This window comes from Oncorhynchus keta, chromosome 17, assembly GCF_023373465.1.
Source record: "Oncorhynchus keta strain PuntledgeMale-10-30-2019 chromosome 17, Oket_V2, whole genome shotgun sequence".
Taxonomy (NCBI): domain Eukaryota; kingdom Metazoa; phylum Chordata; class Actinopteri; order Salmoniformes; family Salmonidae; genus Oncorhynchus; species Oncorhynchus keta.
This window is the reverse complement of record NC_068437.1, coordinates 47,414,994-47,431,863: the sequence shown is the minus strand read 5'-3', so window position 1 is coordinate 47,431,863 and position 16,870 is coordinate 47,414,994. Positions and strand designations below refer to the sequence as shown.

The 16,870-nt window shown below is 45.9% G+C and overlaps 1 protein-coding gene across 1 annotated transcript in view; it reads left to right on the top strand.

Moving 5' to 3' along the window:
- tmtc3 (transmembrane O-mannosyltransferase targeting cadherins 3) overlaps window positions 1-13,199 on the top strand; it is a 127,056-nt gene extending 113,857 nt beyond the window's left edge. Inside the window, exons 13-14 of the mRNA XM_035790064.2 lie at window positions 2,364-2,590; window positions 9,667-13,199. Coding sequence (XP_035645957.1) covers window positions 2,364-2,590; window positions 9,667-10,532 — 1,093 coding nt within the window. The 3' untranslated portion in view covers window positions 10,533-13,199. The remainder of the gene's footprint in view (window positions 1-2,363; window positions 2,591-9,666) is intronic.
- Window positions 13,200-16,870: the final 3,671 nt, after the last annotated feature.

The following is a 16,870-nucleotide window of genomic DNA, read 5'->3' as shown; positions in this document are numbered from 1 at the left end:
TTAAATGTCTTACTCACGTCGGCCACGGAGAACGAGAGCCCACGGTCCTTGGGAGCAGGCACTGTGTTATCAAAGAGGCCAAAGAAGTGTTTACGGGAGCTTGTACAGGAGCAAGACGTCTGGGTCCGCGACGTGCCTGGTTTTCCCTTTTGTAATCCGTGATTGTCTGTAGACCCTGCCACATACATCTCTTGTCTGAGCTGTTGAATTGTGACTCCACTTTGTCTCTGTACTGTGATAAGAAGCTTCCACTTGTGTGCATTCAATGTGCATTTATTTATTATAGTTTGTCAGGATATTGACCACCTATTTTAGTGTTATGTTTGATATCTCAAATAGGGAATTAGGGTGTATAATTTATTTAACCTAATTTAATCAGGGAGCCACCATTTGAGACCAGTGTCTCTTACGTGGGAGGCCTGCATATACAATTTTGCACACTCTTGGCATTCTCTCAACCAGCTTCACCTGGAAAGCTTTTCCAACAGTCTTGAAGGAGTTCCCTCACATGCTGAGCACTTTTTGGCTTATTTTCCTTCACTCTGCGGTCCGACTCATCCCAAACAATCTCTATTTGGTTGAGGTCGGGGGATTGTGGAGGCCAGGGCATCTGATGCAGCACTCCATCACTCTCCTTCTAGGCAAAATGGCCCTTACACAGCCTGGAGTTGAGTTGGGTCATTGTCCTGTTGAAAAACAAATGATAGTCCCACTAATCCCAAACCAGATGGGATGGCATATCGCTGCAGAACACTGTGGTAGCTATGCTGGTTAAGTGTGCCTTGAATTCGAAATAAATCACATACAGTATCATCAGCAAAGCACCCCCACACCATAACACCACCACCTCCATGCTTCACAGTGAGAAATACACATGCGGAGATCATTCATTCGCCCATACCGCATCTCACAAAGAAAAAGGAGTTGGAACCAAAAATCTCCAATTTGGTCCAATGTCCATTACTCGTGTTTCTTGGCCCAAGCATGTCTCTTCTTCTCATTGGTGTCCTTTTAGTAGTGGTTTCTTTGCAGCAGTTTGACCATGAAGGCCTGATCCACATAGTCCCGCTCTGAACAGTTGTTGAGATGTGTTTGTTATTTGAACTCTGTGAAGCATTTATTTGGGCTGCCATTTCTGAGGCTGGTAACGCGAATGAACTTATCCTCTGCAGCAAAGCTAATTCTGGGTCTTCCATTCCTGTGGGTCCTCATGAAAGCCAGTTTCATTATAATGCTTGATGGTTTTTGCGACTGAACTTTCAAACTTCTTAAAATTTTCTGTATTGACTGACCTTTGTCTCTTTTAATTATTTGAGCTGTTCTTGGCATAATATGGACTAGGTATTTTACCAAATAGGGCTATAGTCTGTATATCCCCTACCTTGTCACAACACAATTGATTGGCTCAAACACAGCAAGACGGAAAGAAATTCCACAAGTTAACAGGTGTGCCTTCTTAAAAGTTAATTGAAATGTGTTCAACCTCATGAAGCTGGTTTAGAGAATGCCAAGAGTGTGCAAAGCTGTCATTAAGGCAAAGAAAGGGTGGCTACTTTGAAGAATCTCAAATATGAAATGTTTTTTGATTTAACACATTTTTGGTTATTACATGATTCCATATGTGTTATTTCATAGGTTTGAAGTCTTCACTATTATTCTACAATGTAGAACATAGTAAAAATAAAGAAAAACCCTTGAATGAGTAAGTGTTCTAGAACTTTTGTCCGGTAGTGTGTATTGCACAGACAAACATAAATATACACAAAACACAGTCAACTAAAACAAACACATTCTTCTTTATAAGAATCCTCTGTCCGCTGCCTGAACTGCCCTAGGGACACTAACACATCTATTACAAATATATTTTGGAGCTCATTCCAAACGTGTGGAGCAAGAAAACTAAAGGCTGGCTTATTTTATATCTTAACAGTGAAGTTATGTAAGTCGGAAGCTTGTGGTGCATGGCTTTGTAAACAAAAAGAGAGTCATGATGTGATCTGAGTTCAGAGGTTCAGCCCACCTTTTGGTAAAGAATGCAGTGATGAGTAATAACACTGTCTCCTGTGATAAAGCGAAGGGTACTATGAAAAACGGTATCCAAGGGTTTAAGAGTAGAGGCAGCTGCACTTTGATAAATAGTATCACCATAATTAAGAACAGGTAAGAGCAAGGGATGACAATAGATAGATGATGTAGATGATAGTAGAATTGTTCTTACTATTTGTTTTCTTTCAATTTAATAGTCAGTCGTGAAGGTGAGCTTAGATTTGGCTTGAGAAATGCTACCGCCTGCTGCTTCAACCCTCCAGAACCAAAATGGAGACTTAATTTCTCCTTTCTTTCTGTGCAAACACCAAACCCAGAGGGGAGCTACTGCTGAAGATGAACAAGCCGTTGGAGGCCAGGGACGCCTACCTGCGGGCCCTGGAGCTGGACAGCACCAACGCTGACCTCTGGTACAACCTTGCTATCGTCAACATCGAGATGAAGGAGCCCTCAGAGGCCCTGAAGAATTTTAACCATGCCCTGGAGCTCAACCCACGCCACAAACTGGCACTCTTCAACTCTGCCCTGCTCATGCAGGAATCTGGTGAGTGACTTAGCTACTCAGACTGATCAGCCCAGGGTTGTGTTCATTAGTAAGCCCCATAGCAAAATGTTATGTAACAGAAATGAAAACAAGTATTTCATATTGGACAGATTCAGGTGGTCCCACCTCCTGTTTCAGCCCGTTTGTTTTGGTTTTGCTCTTAGTGAATGCGACCCTGGCTCAGTCAGGGCTTTTAGCAGTGGGAAAGGTTGTTTATTTAGTTAACCTTTATTTAACCATGAAGTCAAATTGAATTTGTCACATTCACCGAATACAACAAGTGTAGTCCTTACAGTGAAATCCTTACTTACAAAGCCCTTAACCAACAATGCAGTTTTAAGAAAAATAAGTATAAAAAAATAAAAGTAACAAATAATTAAAGAGCAGCAGTAAAATAACAATAGTGAGGCTATATTACAGCGGGTATCGGTACAGAGTCAATGCGCGGGGGCACCGATTAGTTGAGGTAATATGTACATGTAGATTGAGTTAAAGTGACTATGCAAAGATAATGAACAGAGAGTAGCAGCAGCGTAGAAGAGGGGGGCAATGCAAATAGTCTGGGTAGCCATTTTATTAGCTGTTCAAGGGTCTTATGGTTTGGGGGTAGAAGCTGTTAAGGAGCCTTTTGGTCCTAGACTTGGCGCTCCGGTGCCGCTTGCCATGCGGTAGCAGGGAGAACAGTCTATGACTTGAGTGACTGGAGTCTTTGACAATTTTTTGGGCCTTTCTCCTGGATGTCAGGAAGGTAGTCCCCGGTGATGTACTGGGCCTTATGCACTACCCTCTAGTGCCTTCCGGTCAGATGCTGAGCAGTTGCCATACCATGCTGTAATGCAACCGTTTAGGATGCTGTCGATTTTGCAGCTGTATAACGTTTTTGAAGGTCTAGGGGACCCATGCCAAATCTTTTGTCTCCTAGGGAGGAAAAGGTGTTGTCGTGCCCTCTTCACTACTTGTCTTGGTGTGTTTGATAGTTTGTTGGTGATGTGGACAGCAAGGAACTTGAAACTCTAAGCCCGCTCCACTTCAGTCCCGTCAATGTTAATGGGGGCCTGTTCGGCCCTCCTTGTCCTATAGTCCACGATCAGCTCCTTTGTCTTGCTCACATTGAGGGAGACGTTGTTGTCCTGGCACCACACTGCCAGGTCTCTGACCTTTTCCCTATAGGCTGTCTCATTGTTGTCGGTGATCAGGCCTCCCACTGTTGTCATCAGCAACAGTGATGGTGTTGGAGTCGTGCTTGGCCATGCAGTCATGGGTGAACAGGGAGTAGGAGGGGAGGGGGCTAAAAACTCACCCTTGAGGGAAACTTATGTTGATGATCATCCCTTACCACATGGGGTTGGCCTGTCAGGAAGTTCAGGATTCAGTTGCAGAGGGAGGTGTTTAGTCCCAGGGTCCTTAGCTTAGTGATGAGCTTGGTGGGTGCTATGGTGTTGGACGCTGAGCTGTAGTCAATGAACAGCATTCTCACATAGGTGTTTCTTTTTTCTAGTTGGGAAAGGACAGTGTGGAGTGAGATTGAGATTGCGTCATCTGTGGATCTTTTGGGGCGGTTTACAAATTGGAGTGGTTCTAGGTTTCCTGGCATGACCGTGTTGATGTGAGCCATAACCAGCCTTTCAAAGCACTTAATGGCTACCGACATGAGCGCTAAGAGGCGGTAATCATTTAGGCAGGTTACCTTTGCTATCTTGGGCACAGGGACTACGGTGGTCTGTTTGAAACATTTAGGTATTACAGACTTGATCAGGGAGAGGTTAAATGGCAGTGAAGACACTTGCCAGTTGGTCCGCGCATGCTTTGAGTACACATCTTGGTTATTCGTCTGGACCCGCGGCTTTGTGAATGTTTACCTGTTTAAAGGTTTTGCTCACATCGGCTGCATAGAGAGTGATCACACAGACGTCTGGAACAGCTGGTGCTCTCATACATGTTTCAGTGATGCTTGCCTCAAAGCGAGCAATTTAGCTCGTCTGTTAGGCTCGCGTCACTGGGCAGCTTGCGACTGGTTTTCCCTTTGTTGTCAATAATAGTTTTCAAGCCCTACCACATCCGACGAGCGTTGGAGCCGGTGTAGTAGGATTAAATCTTAGTCCTGTATAACCAGCTTCATGAGGCATGCATTTAAATTAACAGGTGTGCCTCCTTAATTTGGGGAATTTCTTTCCTTAATGCGTTTGAGCCAGTCAGTTGTGTATTGATAAGGTAGAGGTGGTATACAAAAGATGGCCCTTTTTTTGTAAAGGACCTAGTCCATATCATGGCAAGAACAGCTCAAATAAGTAAAGAGAAACGACAGTCCATCATTACTTTAAGACATAAAGGTCAGTCAATACGGAACATTTCAAGAACTTTGAAAGTTTCTTCAAGTGCATCCGCAAAAACCGTCAAACACTATGATGAAACTGGCTCTCAGGAGGACCACAACAGAAAGGAGGACCCAGCCTTACCTCTGCTGCAGAGGATAAGTTCATTAGAGTTACCAGCCTCAGAAATTGCATCCCAAATAAACGTTTCACAGAGTTCAAGTAAGAAACACATCTCAACATCAACTTTTCAGAGGAAACTGCATGAATCAGTCCTTCGTGGTCAAATTGCTGCAAAGAAACCACTACTAAAGGACACCAATAAGAAGAAGAGACTTGCTTGGCCAAGAAACATGAGCAATGGACATTAGACCGGTGGAGTCCAAATTTGAGATGTTTGGTTCCAACCACCGTATTTGTGAGACGCAGAGTAGGTGACCGGATGATCTCTGCATGTGTGGTTCCCACCGTGAAGCATGGAAGAGGAGGTGTGATGGTGTGGGGGTGCTTTGCTAGTGACACTGTCTGTGATTTATTTAGAATTCAAGGCACACTTAACCAGCATGGCTACCACAGCATTCTGCAGTGATACGCCGTCCCATCTGGTTTGTGCTTTGTGGAACTGCCATTTGTTTTTAAACAAGACAATGACGCAACACACCTCCAGGCGGTGTAATGGCTATTTGACCAAGAAGGAGAGTGATGGAGTGCTGCATCAGATGACCTGGCCTCCACATATTTCAACCCTGCAGGCTCTACACAAAACGCAGAAATAAAATATATAACATTTTAAAAAACAGGGCTCCGGGCAGCCGAGCGGAAATGGAGGAAAACTCGCCTCCATGCGGACCTGGCATCCTTTCACTCCCTCCTCTCTACATTTTCCTCCTCTGTCTCTGCTGCTAAAGCCACTTTCTACCACTCTATATTCCAAGCATCTGCCTCTAACCCTAGGAAGCTCTTTGCCACCTTCTCCTCCCTCCTGAATCCTCCTCCCCCTCCCCCCTCCTCCCTCTCTGCAGATGACTTCGTCAACCATTTTGAAAAGAAGGTCGACGACATCCGATCCTCGTTTGCTAAGTCAAACGACACCGCTGGTTCTGCTCACACTGCCCTACCCTGTGCTCTGACCTCTTTCTCCCCTCTCTCTCCAGATGAAATCTCGCGTCTTGTGACGGCCGGCCGCCCAACAACCTGCCCGCTTGACCCTATCCCCTCCTCTCTTCTCCAGACCATTTCCGGAGACCTTCTCCCTTACCTCACCTCGCTCATCAACTCATCCCTGACCGCTGGCTACGTCCCTTCCATCTTCAAGAGAGCGAGAGTTGCACCCCTTCTGAAAAAACCTACACTCGATCCCTCCGATGTCAACAACTACAGACCAGTATCCCTTCTTTCTTTTCTCTCCAAAACTTTTGAACGTGCCGTCCTTGGCCAGCTCTACCGCTATCTCTCTCAGAATGACCTTCTTGATCCAAATCAGTCAGGTTTCAAGACTAGTCATTCAACTGAGACTGCTCTTCTCTGCATCACGGAGGCGCTCCGCACTGCTAAAGCTAACTCTCTCTCCTCTGCTCTCATCCTTCTAGACCTATCGGCTGCCTTTGATACTGTGAACCATCAGATCCTCCTATCCACCCTCTCCGAGTTGGGCAATTCCCAGCGCGGCCCACGCTTGGATTGTGTCCTACCTGACAGGTCGCTCCTACCAGGTGGCGTGGCGAGAATCTGTCTCCTCACCACGCGCTCTCACCACTGGTGTCCCCCAGGGCTCTGTTCTAGGCCCTCTCCTATTCTCGCTATACACCAAGTCACTTGGCTCTGTCATAAACTCACATGGTCTCTCCTATCATTGCTATGCAGACGACACACAATTAATCTTCTCCTTTCCCCCTTCTGATGACCAGGTGGCGAATCGCATCTCTGCATGTCTGGCAGACATATCAGTGTGGATGACGGATCACCACCTCAAGCTGAACCTCGGCAAGACGGAGCTGCTCTTCCTCCCGGGGAAGGACTGCCCGTTCCATGATCTCGCCATCACGGTTGACAACTCCATTGTGTCCTCCTCCCAGAGCGCTAAGAACCTTGGCGTGATCCTGGACAACACCCTGTCGTTCTCAACTAACATCAAGGCGGTGGCCCGTTCCTGTAGGTTCATGCTCTACAACATCCGCAGAGTACGACCCTGCCTCACACAGGAAGCGGCGCAGGTCCTAATCCAGGCACTTGTCATCTCCCGTCTGGATTACTGCAACTCGCTGTTGGCTGGGCTCCCTGCCTGTGCCATTAAACCCCTACAACTCATCCAGAACGCCGCAGCCCGTCTGGTGTTCAACCTTCCCAAGTTCTCTCACGTCACCCCGCTCCTCCGCTCTCTCCACTGGCTTCCAGTTGAAGCTCGCATCCGCTACAAGACCATGGTGCTTGCCTACGGAGCTGTGAGGGGAACGGCACCTCAGTACCTCCAGGCTCTGATCAGGCCCTACACCCAAACAAGGGCACTGCGTTCATCCACCTCTGGCCTGCTCGCCTCCCTACCACTGAGGAATTACAGTTCCCGCTCAGCCCAGTCAAAACTGTTTGCTGCTCTGGCCCCCCAATGGTGGAACAAACTCCCTCACGACGCCAGGACAGCGGAGTCAATCACCACCTTCCGGAGACACCTGAAACCCCACCTCTTTAAGGAATACCTAGGATAGGATAAGTAATCCTTCTCACCCCCCTAAAAGATTTAGATGCACTATTGTAAAGTGGCTGTTCCACTGGATGTCATAAGGTGAATGCACCAATTTGTAAGTCGCTCTGGATAAGAGCGTCTGCTAAATGACTTAAATGTAAATGTAAACATGCCTTACCTTTGACGAGCTTCTTTTGTTGGCACTCCAATATGTCCCATAAACATCACAATTGGTCCTTTTGTTTGATTAATTCCGTCCATATATAGATCTAAACCAGGCCAGAACTTGTCCTTGTAGACCAATTTGGGTTTCCAATCGCTCCAAAAGAATGTGGTGATCGATGGTATCAAAAGCAGCACTAAGGTCTAGGAGCACGAGGACAGATGCAGAGCCTCGGTCTGACACCATTTAAAAGGTAATTTACAACCTTCACAAGTGCAGTCTCAGTGCTATGATGGGGTCTAAAACCAGACTGAAGCATTTCGTATACATTGTTTGTCTTCAGGAAGGCAGTGAGTTACAGCGCAACAGCTTTTTCTCAAATTTTAGAGAGCAATGGAAATTCGATATAGGCCGATAGTTTTTTTAAATATTTTCTGGTAGGCTTGATTACCAACAACGAAGAGACAGTCTTCAGGGAGGAGGTGAGGGCCCTCGGAGTGTGGTGTCAGGAAAGTAACCTCACACTCAACGTCAACAAAACAAAGGAGATGATTGTGGACTTCAGGAAACAGCAGAAGGAGCACCCCCCTATCCACATCGACGGCACAGTAGTGGAAAAGGTGGGAAGTTTTTAGTTCCTCGGCGTACACATCACGGACAAACTGAAATGGTCCACCCTCACGGACAAAGTGGTGAAGAAGGCACGCAACACCGCCTCGTCAACCTCTGGAGGCTGAGGAAATTTGGCTTGTCACCAAAAACACTCACAAACGTTTACAGATGCTCAATCGAAAGCATCCTGTCAGGCTGTTTCACCGCCTGGTACGACAACTGCTCCGCCCACAACCATAAGGCTCCCCAGAGGGTAGTGAGGTCTGCACAACACATCACCGGGGACAAACTACCTGCCCTCCAGGACACCTACACCACCCGATGTCACAGGAAGGCCAAAAAGATCATCAAGGACAACCACCCGAGCCACTGCCTGTTCACCCCACTATCATCCAGAAGGCGCGGCCAGTACAGGTGCATCAAAGCTGAGACCGAGAGACTGAAAAACGGCTTCTTTCTCAAGGCCATCAGACTGTTAGACAGCCATCATTGAGTGACTGCTGCCATCATACTAACTCAAATCTCTAGCCACTTAATAGTTAAAAATTGGATGTAATAAATGTATCACTAGTCACTTTACACAATGCCACTGTATATAATGTTTACATACCCTACATTACTCATCTCATATGTAAATACTGTATACCATCTACTCCATCTTGCCTATGCCGTTCGGCCATCGTGCTTCTATATATTCTTATTCAATCCTTTACACTTGTGTGTATATAAGGTAGCTGTTGTGAAATTGTTAGATTACTTGTTAGATATTACTGCATGGTTGGAACTAGAAGAACAAGCGTTTTGCTACACTCGCATTAACATCTGCTAACCATGTGTATGTGACCAATAAAATTTGATTTGATTTTAATAATTATTCTGATAAAGGAAAAGTAACTTTTCTTACAAAATAGAGGCATACAACGACAAAACAAAGGTTTTACAGTGTGGAAATGATAACGAATGCGTGAAGGAAATGTAGAAATAGATAACCAAAAATATGTTTCTGCATTTAAATTTTGATTAAACAGTATAAAACAATCAGAAGAGCAAAACCCCATTAAAACCACTTACAATGTATTTGTTCCCACCCTAAGGGTCATGCACTAGTTATGAAGCATATTTAGAACTTTTATTATTCAAATAAAACATTTGAGAATATTGATGTGCTGAATGAGTGTGTCCCTCCTTTAACTACTAACCATTGGAATGCCTTTATTAACAAATCACACCTACCTCCAGCTACATAAACAATTATTGTTGTTAAATAAACAAATACCCTAACTTGTGTGTGTGTGTGTGTGCTCTACAGGTGAGCCCAGGTTCCGTCCGGAGGCCAATCGTCGTTTCCTGACCTATGTCCAGGAGGAGCCAGATGACGCCAACGGCTACTTCAACCTGGGCATGCTGGCCATGGACGCCAACGAGAACACTGCGGCCGAGCGCTGGATGAGGGAGGCCATCCGTCTACAGACAGGCTTCCGTAGCGCCCTCTTCAATCTGGCCCTGCTCTACTCGCAGTCCCGACGGGAACTGGATGCCCTGCCTGTATTAGATGAGCTGCTACGCCACCATCCAGAGCATGTTAAAGGTTTGATTCTCAAGGGGGATATCCTGATGAACCACAAGAAGGACACCCAGGGGGCCAAGGTCTGCTTCCAGAGAATCCTCAGTATGGACCCCACCAACGTGCAGGGGAAACACAACCTATGTGTGGTCTACTTCGAGGAGCGAGACCTGCCGAGAGCGGAGCGGTGCCTGGAGGAAACGTTGGCCCTGGCACCCCATGAGGAGTATGTGCGTCGCCACCTGGGCATCGTGCGCGGTAAGATGGCCGCCATGTCCGTGGCAGGGCAGCCGCTGAGCCCAGCGTCAGCAGAGGGCACAGCTACGCCATCCATGAAGGAGGAAAAGAAGGGGGGAGGAGGAAAGGAAGAGGAGGAAGGGAGGGGAGCCTCTGGCAGTGCTGGGGCCGGGAGTAAGAAGAATGTACGGAAATCCTCCTCGGCAGAAAGCCTCAGTGGCAACAGCCAGTCAGAGCTTCTTGATGACGGCCAGGCTGATAAGCAGCAGCGGACTAAGAGCAAATCCACAAAAGAGATTAAAGACATAGAAAAGAAACGGGCGGCCGCCTTGAAGAGATTGGAGGAGATTGAGCGCATATTAAGCGGTGATTAACCTTATTTACCGCAGTGCAGGACTACTTTTTGGTAGAGCTTGTTACAGCTCCAGAATCACAGATGTGATGCGTCCCAAATGGCACCCTATTCCCTATATCAGCAGGCAAGGCCCCTTGCACCACTTTTGACCAGGACCCATAGGGTAGTAGCCCATAGTAGTGCACTATATAATAATTAGGGTGGCATTTCGGACACAGCCATAAAGAAGTTTTGGTTTTCATAAACAAATGCCCTCATTTCATCATGCATGCTTTAACTCCTTTGATTGTTCGTTTGTTTTGTTTATCATGTTTACAGGCTGCCCTACCTGCTGCGTTCCCTTACAGGCTGCCCTACCTGCTGTGGGTTTTTTCTGAATGGCATTTTATCATATGCTAATTATTTATGCTTGTTTGATTTGCTACGTTTACTAGCCTACTTGTTGATCACTGGATTTTATTAGATTTTTGTGTAACTCACTCACTTTTTTTTTTTTAAAGGAATGATTGCATCACAAACAATTAAAGGAAATGACATAAAGAACACCTCATGGCCCACTTCAGGCAGGCAGGATCTCTGTATGTTGTATGCATCTCCAAATAACCCATTACTACAGCTGCTGCACCTGCATATTATACTACATTACACCCCACGGTGCAGACAGACGCCAAGCCCCGCCTCCTCTGACATCTTCCATCTACTATTTTCCCTTATTGATCTCACCCTGTGCTTCCTGATTTCCATGCCGTCAGTGTTGCTCTGCTCATAGCACAGCCCTTATCTTACAGTGATGCCATTCGGAGCTGTTGTCTCATATTCAACCCCCCACACACACACCTACCCACACACACCAACCGACCCGCTACAAGACAGGTGTATGGTTTCCTGTTTGTTGCCTCAGAGCATATTAGTCTTCACGTATCATACTGTATATCTTATTTCAGTAATAACAGCATTATTTGTGTGAGGATTGACATATGCTCCCCCCCTCCTCAACCCTCTCTCCCCTCCACCCTCTTCACCTCTTTCCTCACCTCTTCACCTCTTTCCTCACCCTCCCATGTTCTTCCTCAAGATGTGTGTCATGTGTTGTTTCTCATTTACACCAGAAGATTCCTCTCTCAATGAGAGATGATTTCACAGCACACTTCTTGTACTGAACTAGGCCCATTTTTTCAAAAGCATTTTAAGGCTAAGTTCCTTAGAATCCTCTTTCTTTTACTCTTGTTCTATCTCCCTCTGTAGCTCACATCATTGACCTTGTTCTCTCTCTCGCGCACACCCCTGCCCTCTTTCTCGCTTTCTCTCTCTCCATCTCATGAACATCAAGTCTAACACATACAGTGAATGTAATAAATATCACTAGATTTTCCCACACTCGTCTTGCTCTTGCGCTCATCTGCAACCATCTGAATAATGTTTTTTCAACATTGGATTGCACTACCGTTTGATGCTATCTTGATTTTCTTTGTGTGTCATTCTCTTGAACATGAAGATTGTCGTTGAGTTGGAACTACCTGGAATGTCATGAGGAAACAAAGAGCGATTATTCCAGCCTATTGTTGTTTAGCTTTTATCACCTTATTTAACCCCTCAGTGTACTGTGATGTTTTGTATCCTGGTGATTAGTTACATACAGATACTGTCATGTTCAGTGTCAATCTGTTCCTTTCTCTTCACACTAACTAAATGGTGACTGTGTGTCCATCTGTTCATCAACCATTTCTGTCCGTAACCATTACTCAAATGGAAAATCTAGTAACAACATAAATGAGAAACATTGTCAGTGTAATATGATGGTTGGCCTGGGGCCTACGCCACATGTATGACCCCTTAACTCTAAAAGCATTTTCAACATGATAATTCATTACTTATCATTGAGCTCCTAAAAAAAAACAACGTATTGTGCTAGTTAGTGTGTGTACAGATGCATGTAAAAAAAAAATTACATGCACTGTAAGCTCTAAGTACTGTTGTTGTTTGCCACTTGAAATATATGGTACGTTTAGCATAGCTATCTTTTATCATGCAATACAAGTGCTCTGAAAGTGTTACAATTGTAATCAATCAAGAGTGTTGAAAACATACCTTTAAAGAACTGTCTCGCCTGTAATGATATCAGTTGTACAGAGCACATTAGTCAATCAGCCATTAAGATAGCCAACTAACATTTCAAATATTTTTAATCACCATATTTATCACTTTGGTCCTACATATGTTCACCTGTAATTTAATTGATACATTAATCATTTTTCAGTGAACTACATTCTTTTGTATGGTAACCAAAAACACTTACATTTTTAAAGCTATATCCCTTTTTGTAATAGCAGCCCAGATGTTGTGTTGACTCTTGGGTGGGTGATGGTAGTGGAGGGTTCAGGGTTGTGTTGACTCCTGGGTGGGTGATGGTAGTGGAGGGTTCAGTGTTGTGTTGACTCCTGGGTGGGTGATGGTAGTGGAGGGTTCAGGGTTGTGTTGACTCCTGGGTGGGTGATGGTAGTGGAGGGTTCAGGGTTGTGTTGACTCCTGGGTGGGTGATGGTAGTGGAGGGTTCAGGGTTGTGTTGACTCCTGGGTGGGTGATGGTAGTGGAGGGTTCAGGGTTGTGTTGACTCCTGGGTGGGTGATGGTAGTGGAGGGTTCAGGGTTGTGGTTTTCAAATAAAGGCTGTTTACTTTACGACTGCATCGCACCTCTACATGTGTCATTTTTTGGTAACAGCTTGTCTCCCTAGGCAGACCAGTTGCCTTCCACATTAAGAATGTTGCGGCATACCTAGGTCTGGGGTTTCTGAAACTAGCTAACAGGATGTGCTACTGATGGACTGAGGTATAAAAAAAAATGTATGGTCACATTACACCAGTGGTAGCACCAGGGAATTCTCACTGTTGCTAGACCTGCCTCTGACAGCTTGGTCGTTGAGTAGGGGTGGATCAATCTATGATGTATTATGCATGCATGTAGTAATACATTCTTCTTGGGAGTGCTAGACGTATTCATGAGGGAGCTTCATCTCCTAGCAGGTCTCCTGGAGCCACCCATGCACTACACAGGCCTAGTCCAGAAACATCTCCTAGCAGGCCTCTCCCTGGAGCCACCCATGCACTACACAGGCCTAGTCCAGAAACATCTCCTAGCAGGCCTCTCCCTGGAGCCACCCATGCACTACACAGGCCTAGTCCAGAAACATCTCCTAGCAGGCCTCTCCCTGGAGCCACCCATGCACTACACAGGCCTAGTCCAGAAACATCTCCTAGCAGGCCTCTCCCTGGAGCCACCCATGCACTACACAGGCCTAGTCCAGAAACATCTCCTAGCAGGCCTCTCCCTGGAGCCACCCATGCACTACACAGGCCTAGTCCAGAAACATCTCCTAGCAGGCCTCTCCCTGGAGCCACCCATGCACTACACAGGCCTAGTCCAGAAACAACTCCTAGCAGGCCTCTCCCTGGAGCCACCCATGCACTACACAGGCCTAGTCCAGAAACAACTCCTAGCAGGCCTCTCCCTGGAGCCACCCATGCACTACACAGGCCTAGTCCAGAAACAACTCCTAGCAGGTCTCCTGGAGCCACCCATGCACTACACAGGCCTAGTCCAGAAACATCTCCTAGCAGGCCTCTCCCTGGAGCCACCCATGCACTACACAGGCCTAGTCCAGAAACAACTCCTAGCAGGCCTCTCCCTGGGGCCACCCATGCACTACACAGGCCTAGTCCAGAAACATCTCCTAGCAGGCCTCTCCCTGGAGCCACCCATGCACTACACAGGCCTAGTCCAGAAACATCTCCTAGCAGGCCTCTCCCTGGAGCCACCCATGCACTACACAGGCCTAGTCCAGAAACAACTCCTAGCAGGCCTCTCCCTGGGGCCACCCATGCACTACACAGGCCTAGTCCAGAAACATCTCCTAGCAGGCCTCTCCCTGGAGCCACCCATGCACTACACAGGCCTAGTCCAGAAACAACTCCTAGCAGGCCTCTCCCTGGGGCCACCCATGCACTACACAGGCCTAGTCCAGAAACAACTCCTAGCAGGCCTCTCCCTGGAGCCACCCATGCACTACACAGGCCTAGTCCAGAAACAACTCTCAGGCCTCTCCCTGGGGCCACCCATGCAGGCCTAGTCCAGAAACATCTCCTAGCAGGCCTCTCCCTGGAGCCACCCATGCACTACACAGGCCTAGTCCAGAAACAACTCCTAGCAGGCCTCTCCCTGGGGCCACCCATGCACTACACAGGCCTAGTCCAGAAACAACTCCTAGCAGGCCTCTCCCTGGAGCCACCCATGCACTACACAGGCCTAGTCCAGAAACATCTCCTAGCAGGCCTCTCCCTGGAGCCACCCATTCACTACACAGGCCTAGGCCTCCAGAAACATCTCCTAGCAGGCCTCTCCCTGGAGCCACCCATTCACTACACAGGCCTAGTCCAGAAACAACTCCTAGCAGGTCTCCTGGAGCCACCCATGCACTACACAGGCCTAGTCCAGAAACAACTCCTAGCAGGCCTCTCCCTGGGGCCACCCATGCACTACACAGGCCTAGTCCAGAACCAACTCCTAGCCCTCATTTCTGGCACCGGTCCCTAGGCACTTCATATAGTAATATGGTAACAGCTCAACCTTGTTCTCTGATTTCAGTGCTGTTTTTATCAGTGGAAGGTAAGGTTAAATGACACAAGATCATTAGGATTAATGATTAAATGAATCAATCTTTTATTAATATTAAGGTAGGTTAGATCAAATTTGATTACATGCTCAGGTTCCTACCTGATTAGGGTGGAGGCAGTGAGGTAACACAGCACATTGCTGTACCCTTAACTCTTACTGTTTGGCTCAGTTTCAAACCCACTTCCTCTTGAGTCTAGTCCCACCTACTAAGTCGATTGGCACACAACATGATGTATTTCTGGTATAGGAGGCAAGGGTACAAGGTAGACCACTGCGGTGGTGGAATGACCATAAGGACGTAGGCAGACAGATATAGTGCTTTCCCATGCACCTGAAGACCTTTGCTTACAAAGTGAGAAATAAGCTTTACAATAACTTACAACCAACAGGATGACGAATCGTACATCAATCAGTGAGTAACAGCAATGTATACCCAACCACCATCCTCTGATTTAAGATTGAGGAAGTTTTACATCCAACGTGCTATGTACCGTCCCACAGAATATTGGTACCTGATAATGAATGCTGATAATGTTTTGTGTGCATAATCCCATTATATGAATAGCTAATTGGATTTAGTCATTTTCCAGTAGCTTAAAGGGGTTTCCATACTAGGGCCAAAATCACTTCATTCACTTACCACGTGCCCATGTAAACAATAAAGGCTTATAACCAGGGTAGGAACTGCTGCAACATGACCATGACGTTGAATAATGCTTTCTTCACATTATGTAATATGAATAAACAGTTGAAAACATTGTTCGGTTTGACACGTTAGAACGTTTTAAATGGGAATGGAAATGTACGCCGTGATCAAGAGGAATTCATCAAATCCTCACATGGGAACAGTAGTTAGTTGCATGGATAATTTTTTTGGTATTAGCCTGGATATCGTGCTCTGTCTATTTTAGCTCCGTTTAAGCAGATTTTAACTGTCAGGGCCTTGATGGTTTTAAATGTCATACTTTGACCATATATCATGGAAATTCTTTCAGGTTCCACAACAAAGCACCATCCTTCCAAATCAAAATCGAACCAAATCAGTTTATTGGCCGCATACACAGTTTAGCAGATAGAGGGAGCAGCGACATGCTTACGTTACTAGCTCCTAACAATGCAGTAAAACGTTAACAAGCACACAAATAATATTTTTAAACTAAAAGTAATACATCTTGAAATGTCGGAACGAATCCAAATAACCCAAATAGCACTGTAACATAAATCCAAATGCAATCTATACGTATATACACCGGATGAATTCACACAAGATATACTAAGAATGATATGTACAGCAGTAGATATATTAGACTGACAGAATAATCCAGTATATCCATAAATATGTGAGTATAAGCAGTGTAACTAAATTAGCTACATCCACAATACAGTATTTAAACACACAGCACAAAACCCCCATGGGAAACTTGATAGAATTGCAGGAACTTCACTTCCGGACCAGAGTCCAAGGACACAAAGACATGGAATACATTTTTATTTAAAAAACATTGTAATGTCGGAACGAATCCAATTACCTCAAATAGCACTGTAACACCAATCCAATTAACCCATATAGCACTGTAACACCAATCCAATTAACCCATATAGCACTGTAACACCAATCCAATTAACCCATATAGCACTGTAACACCAATCCAATTACCTCAAATAGCACTGTAACACCAATCCAATT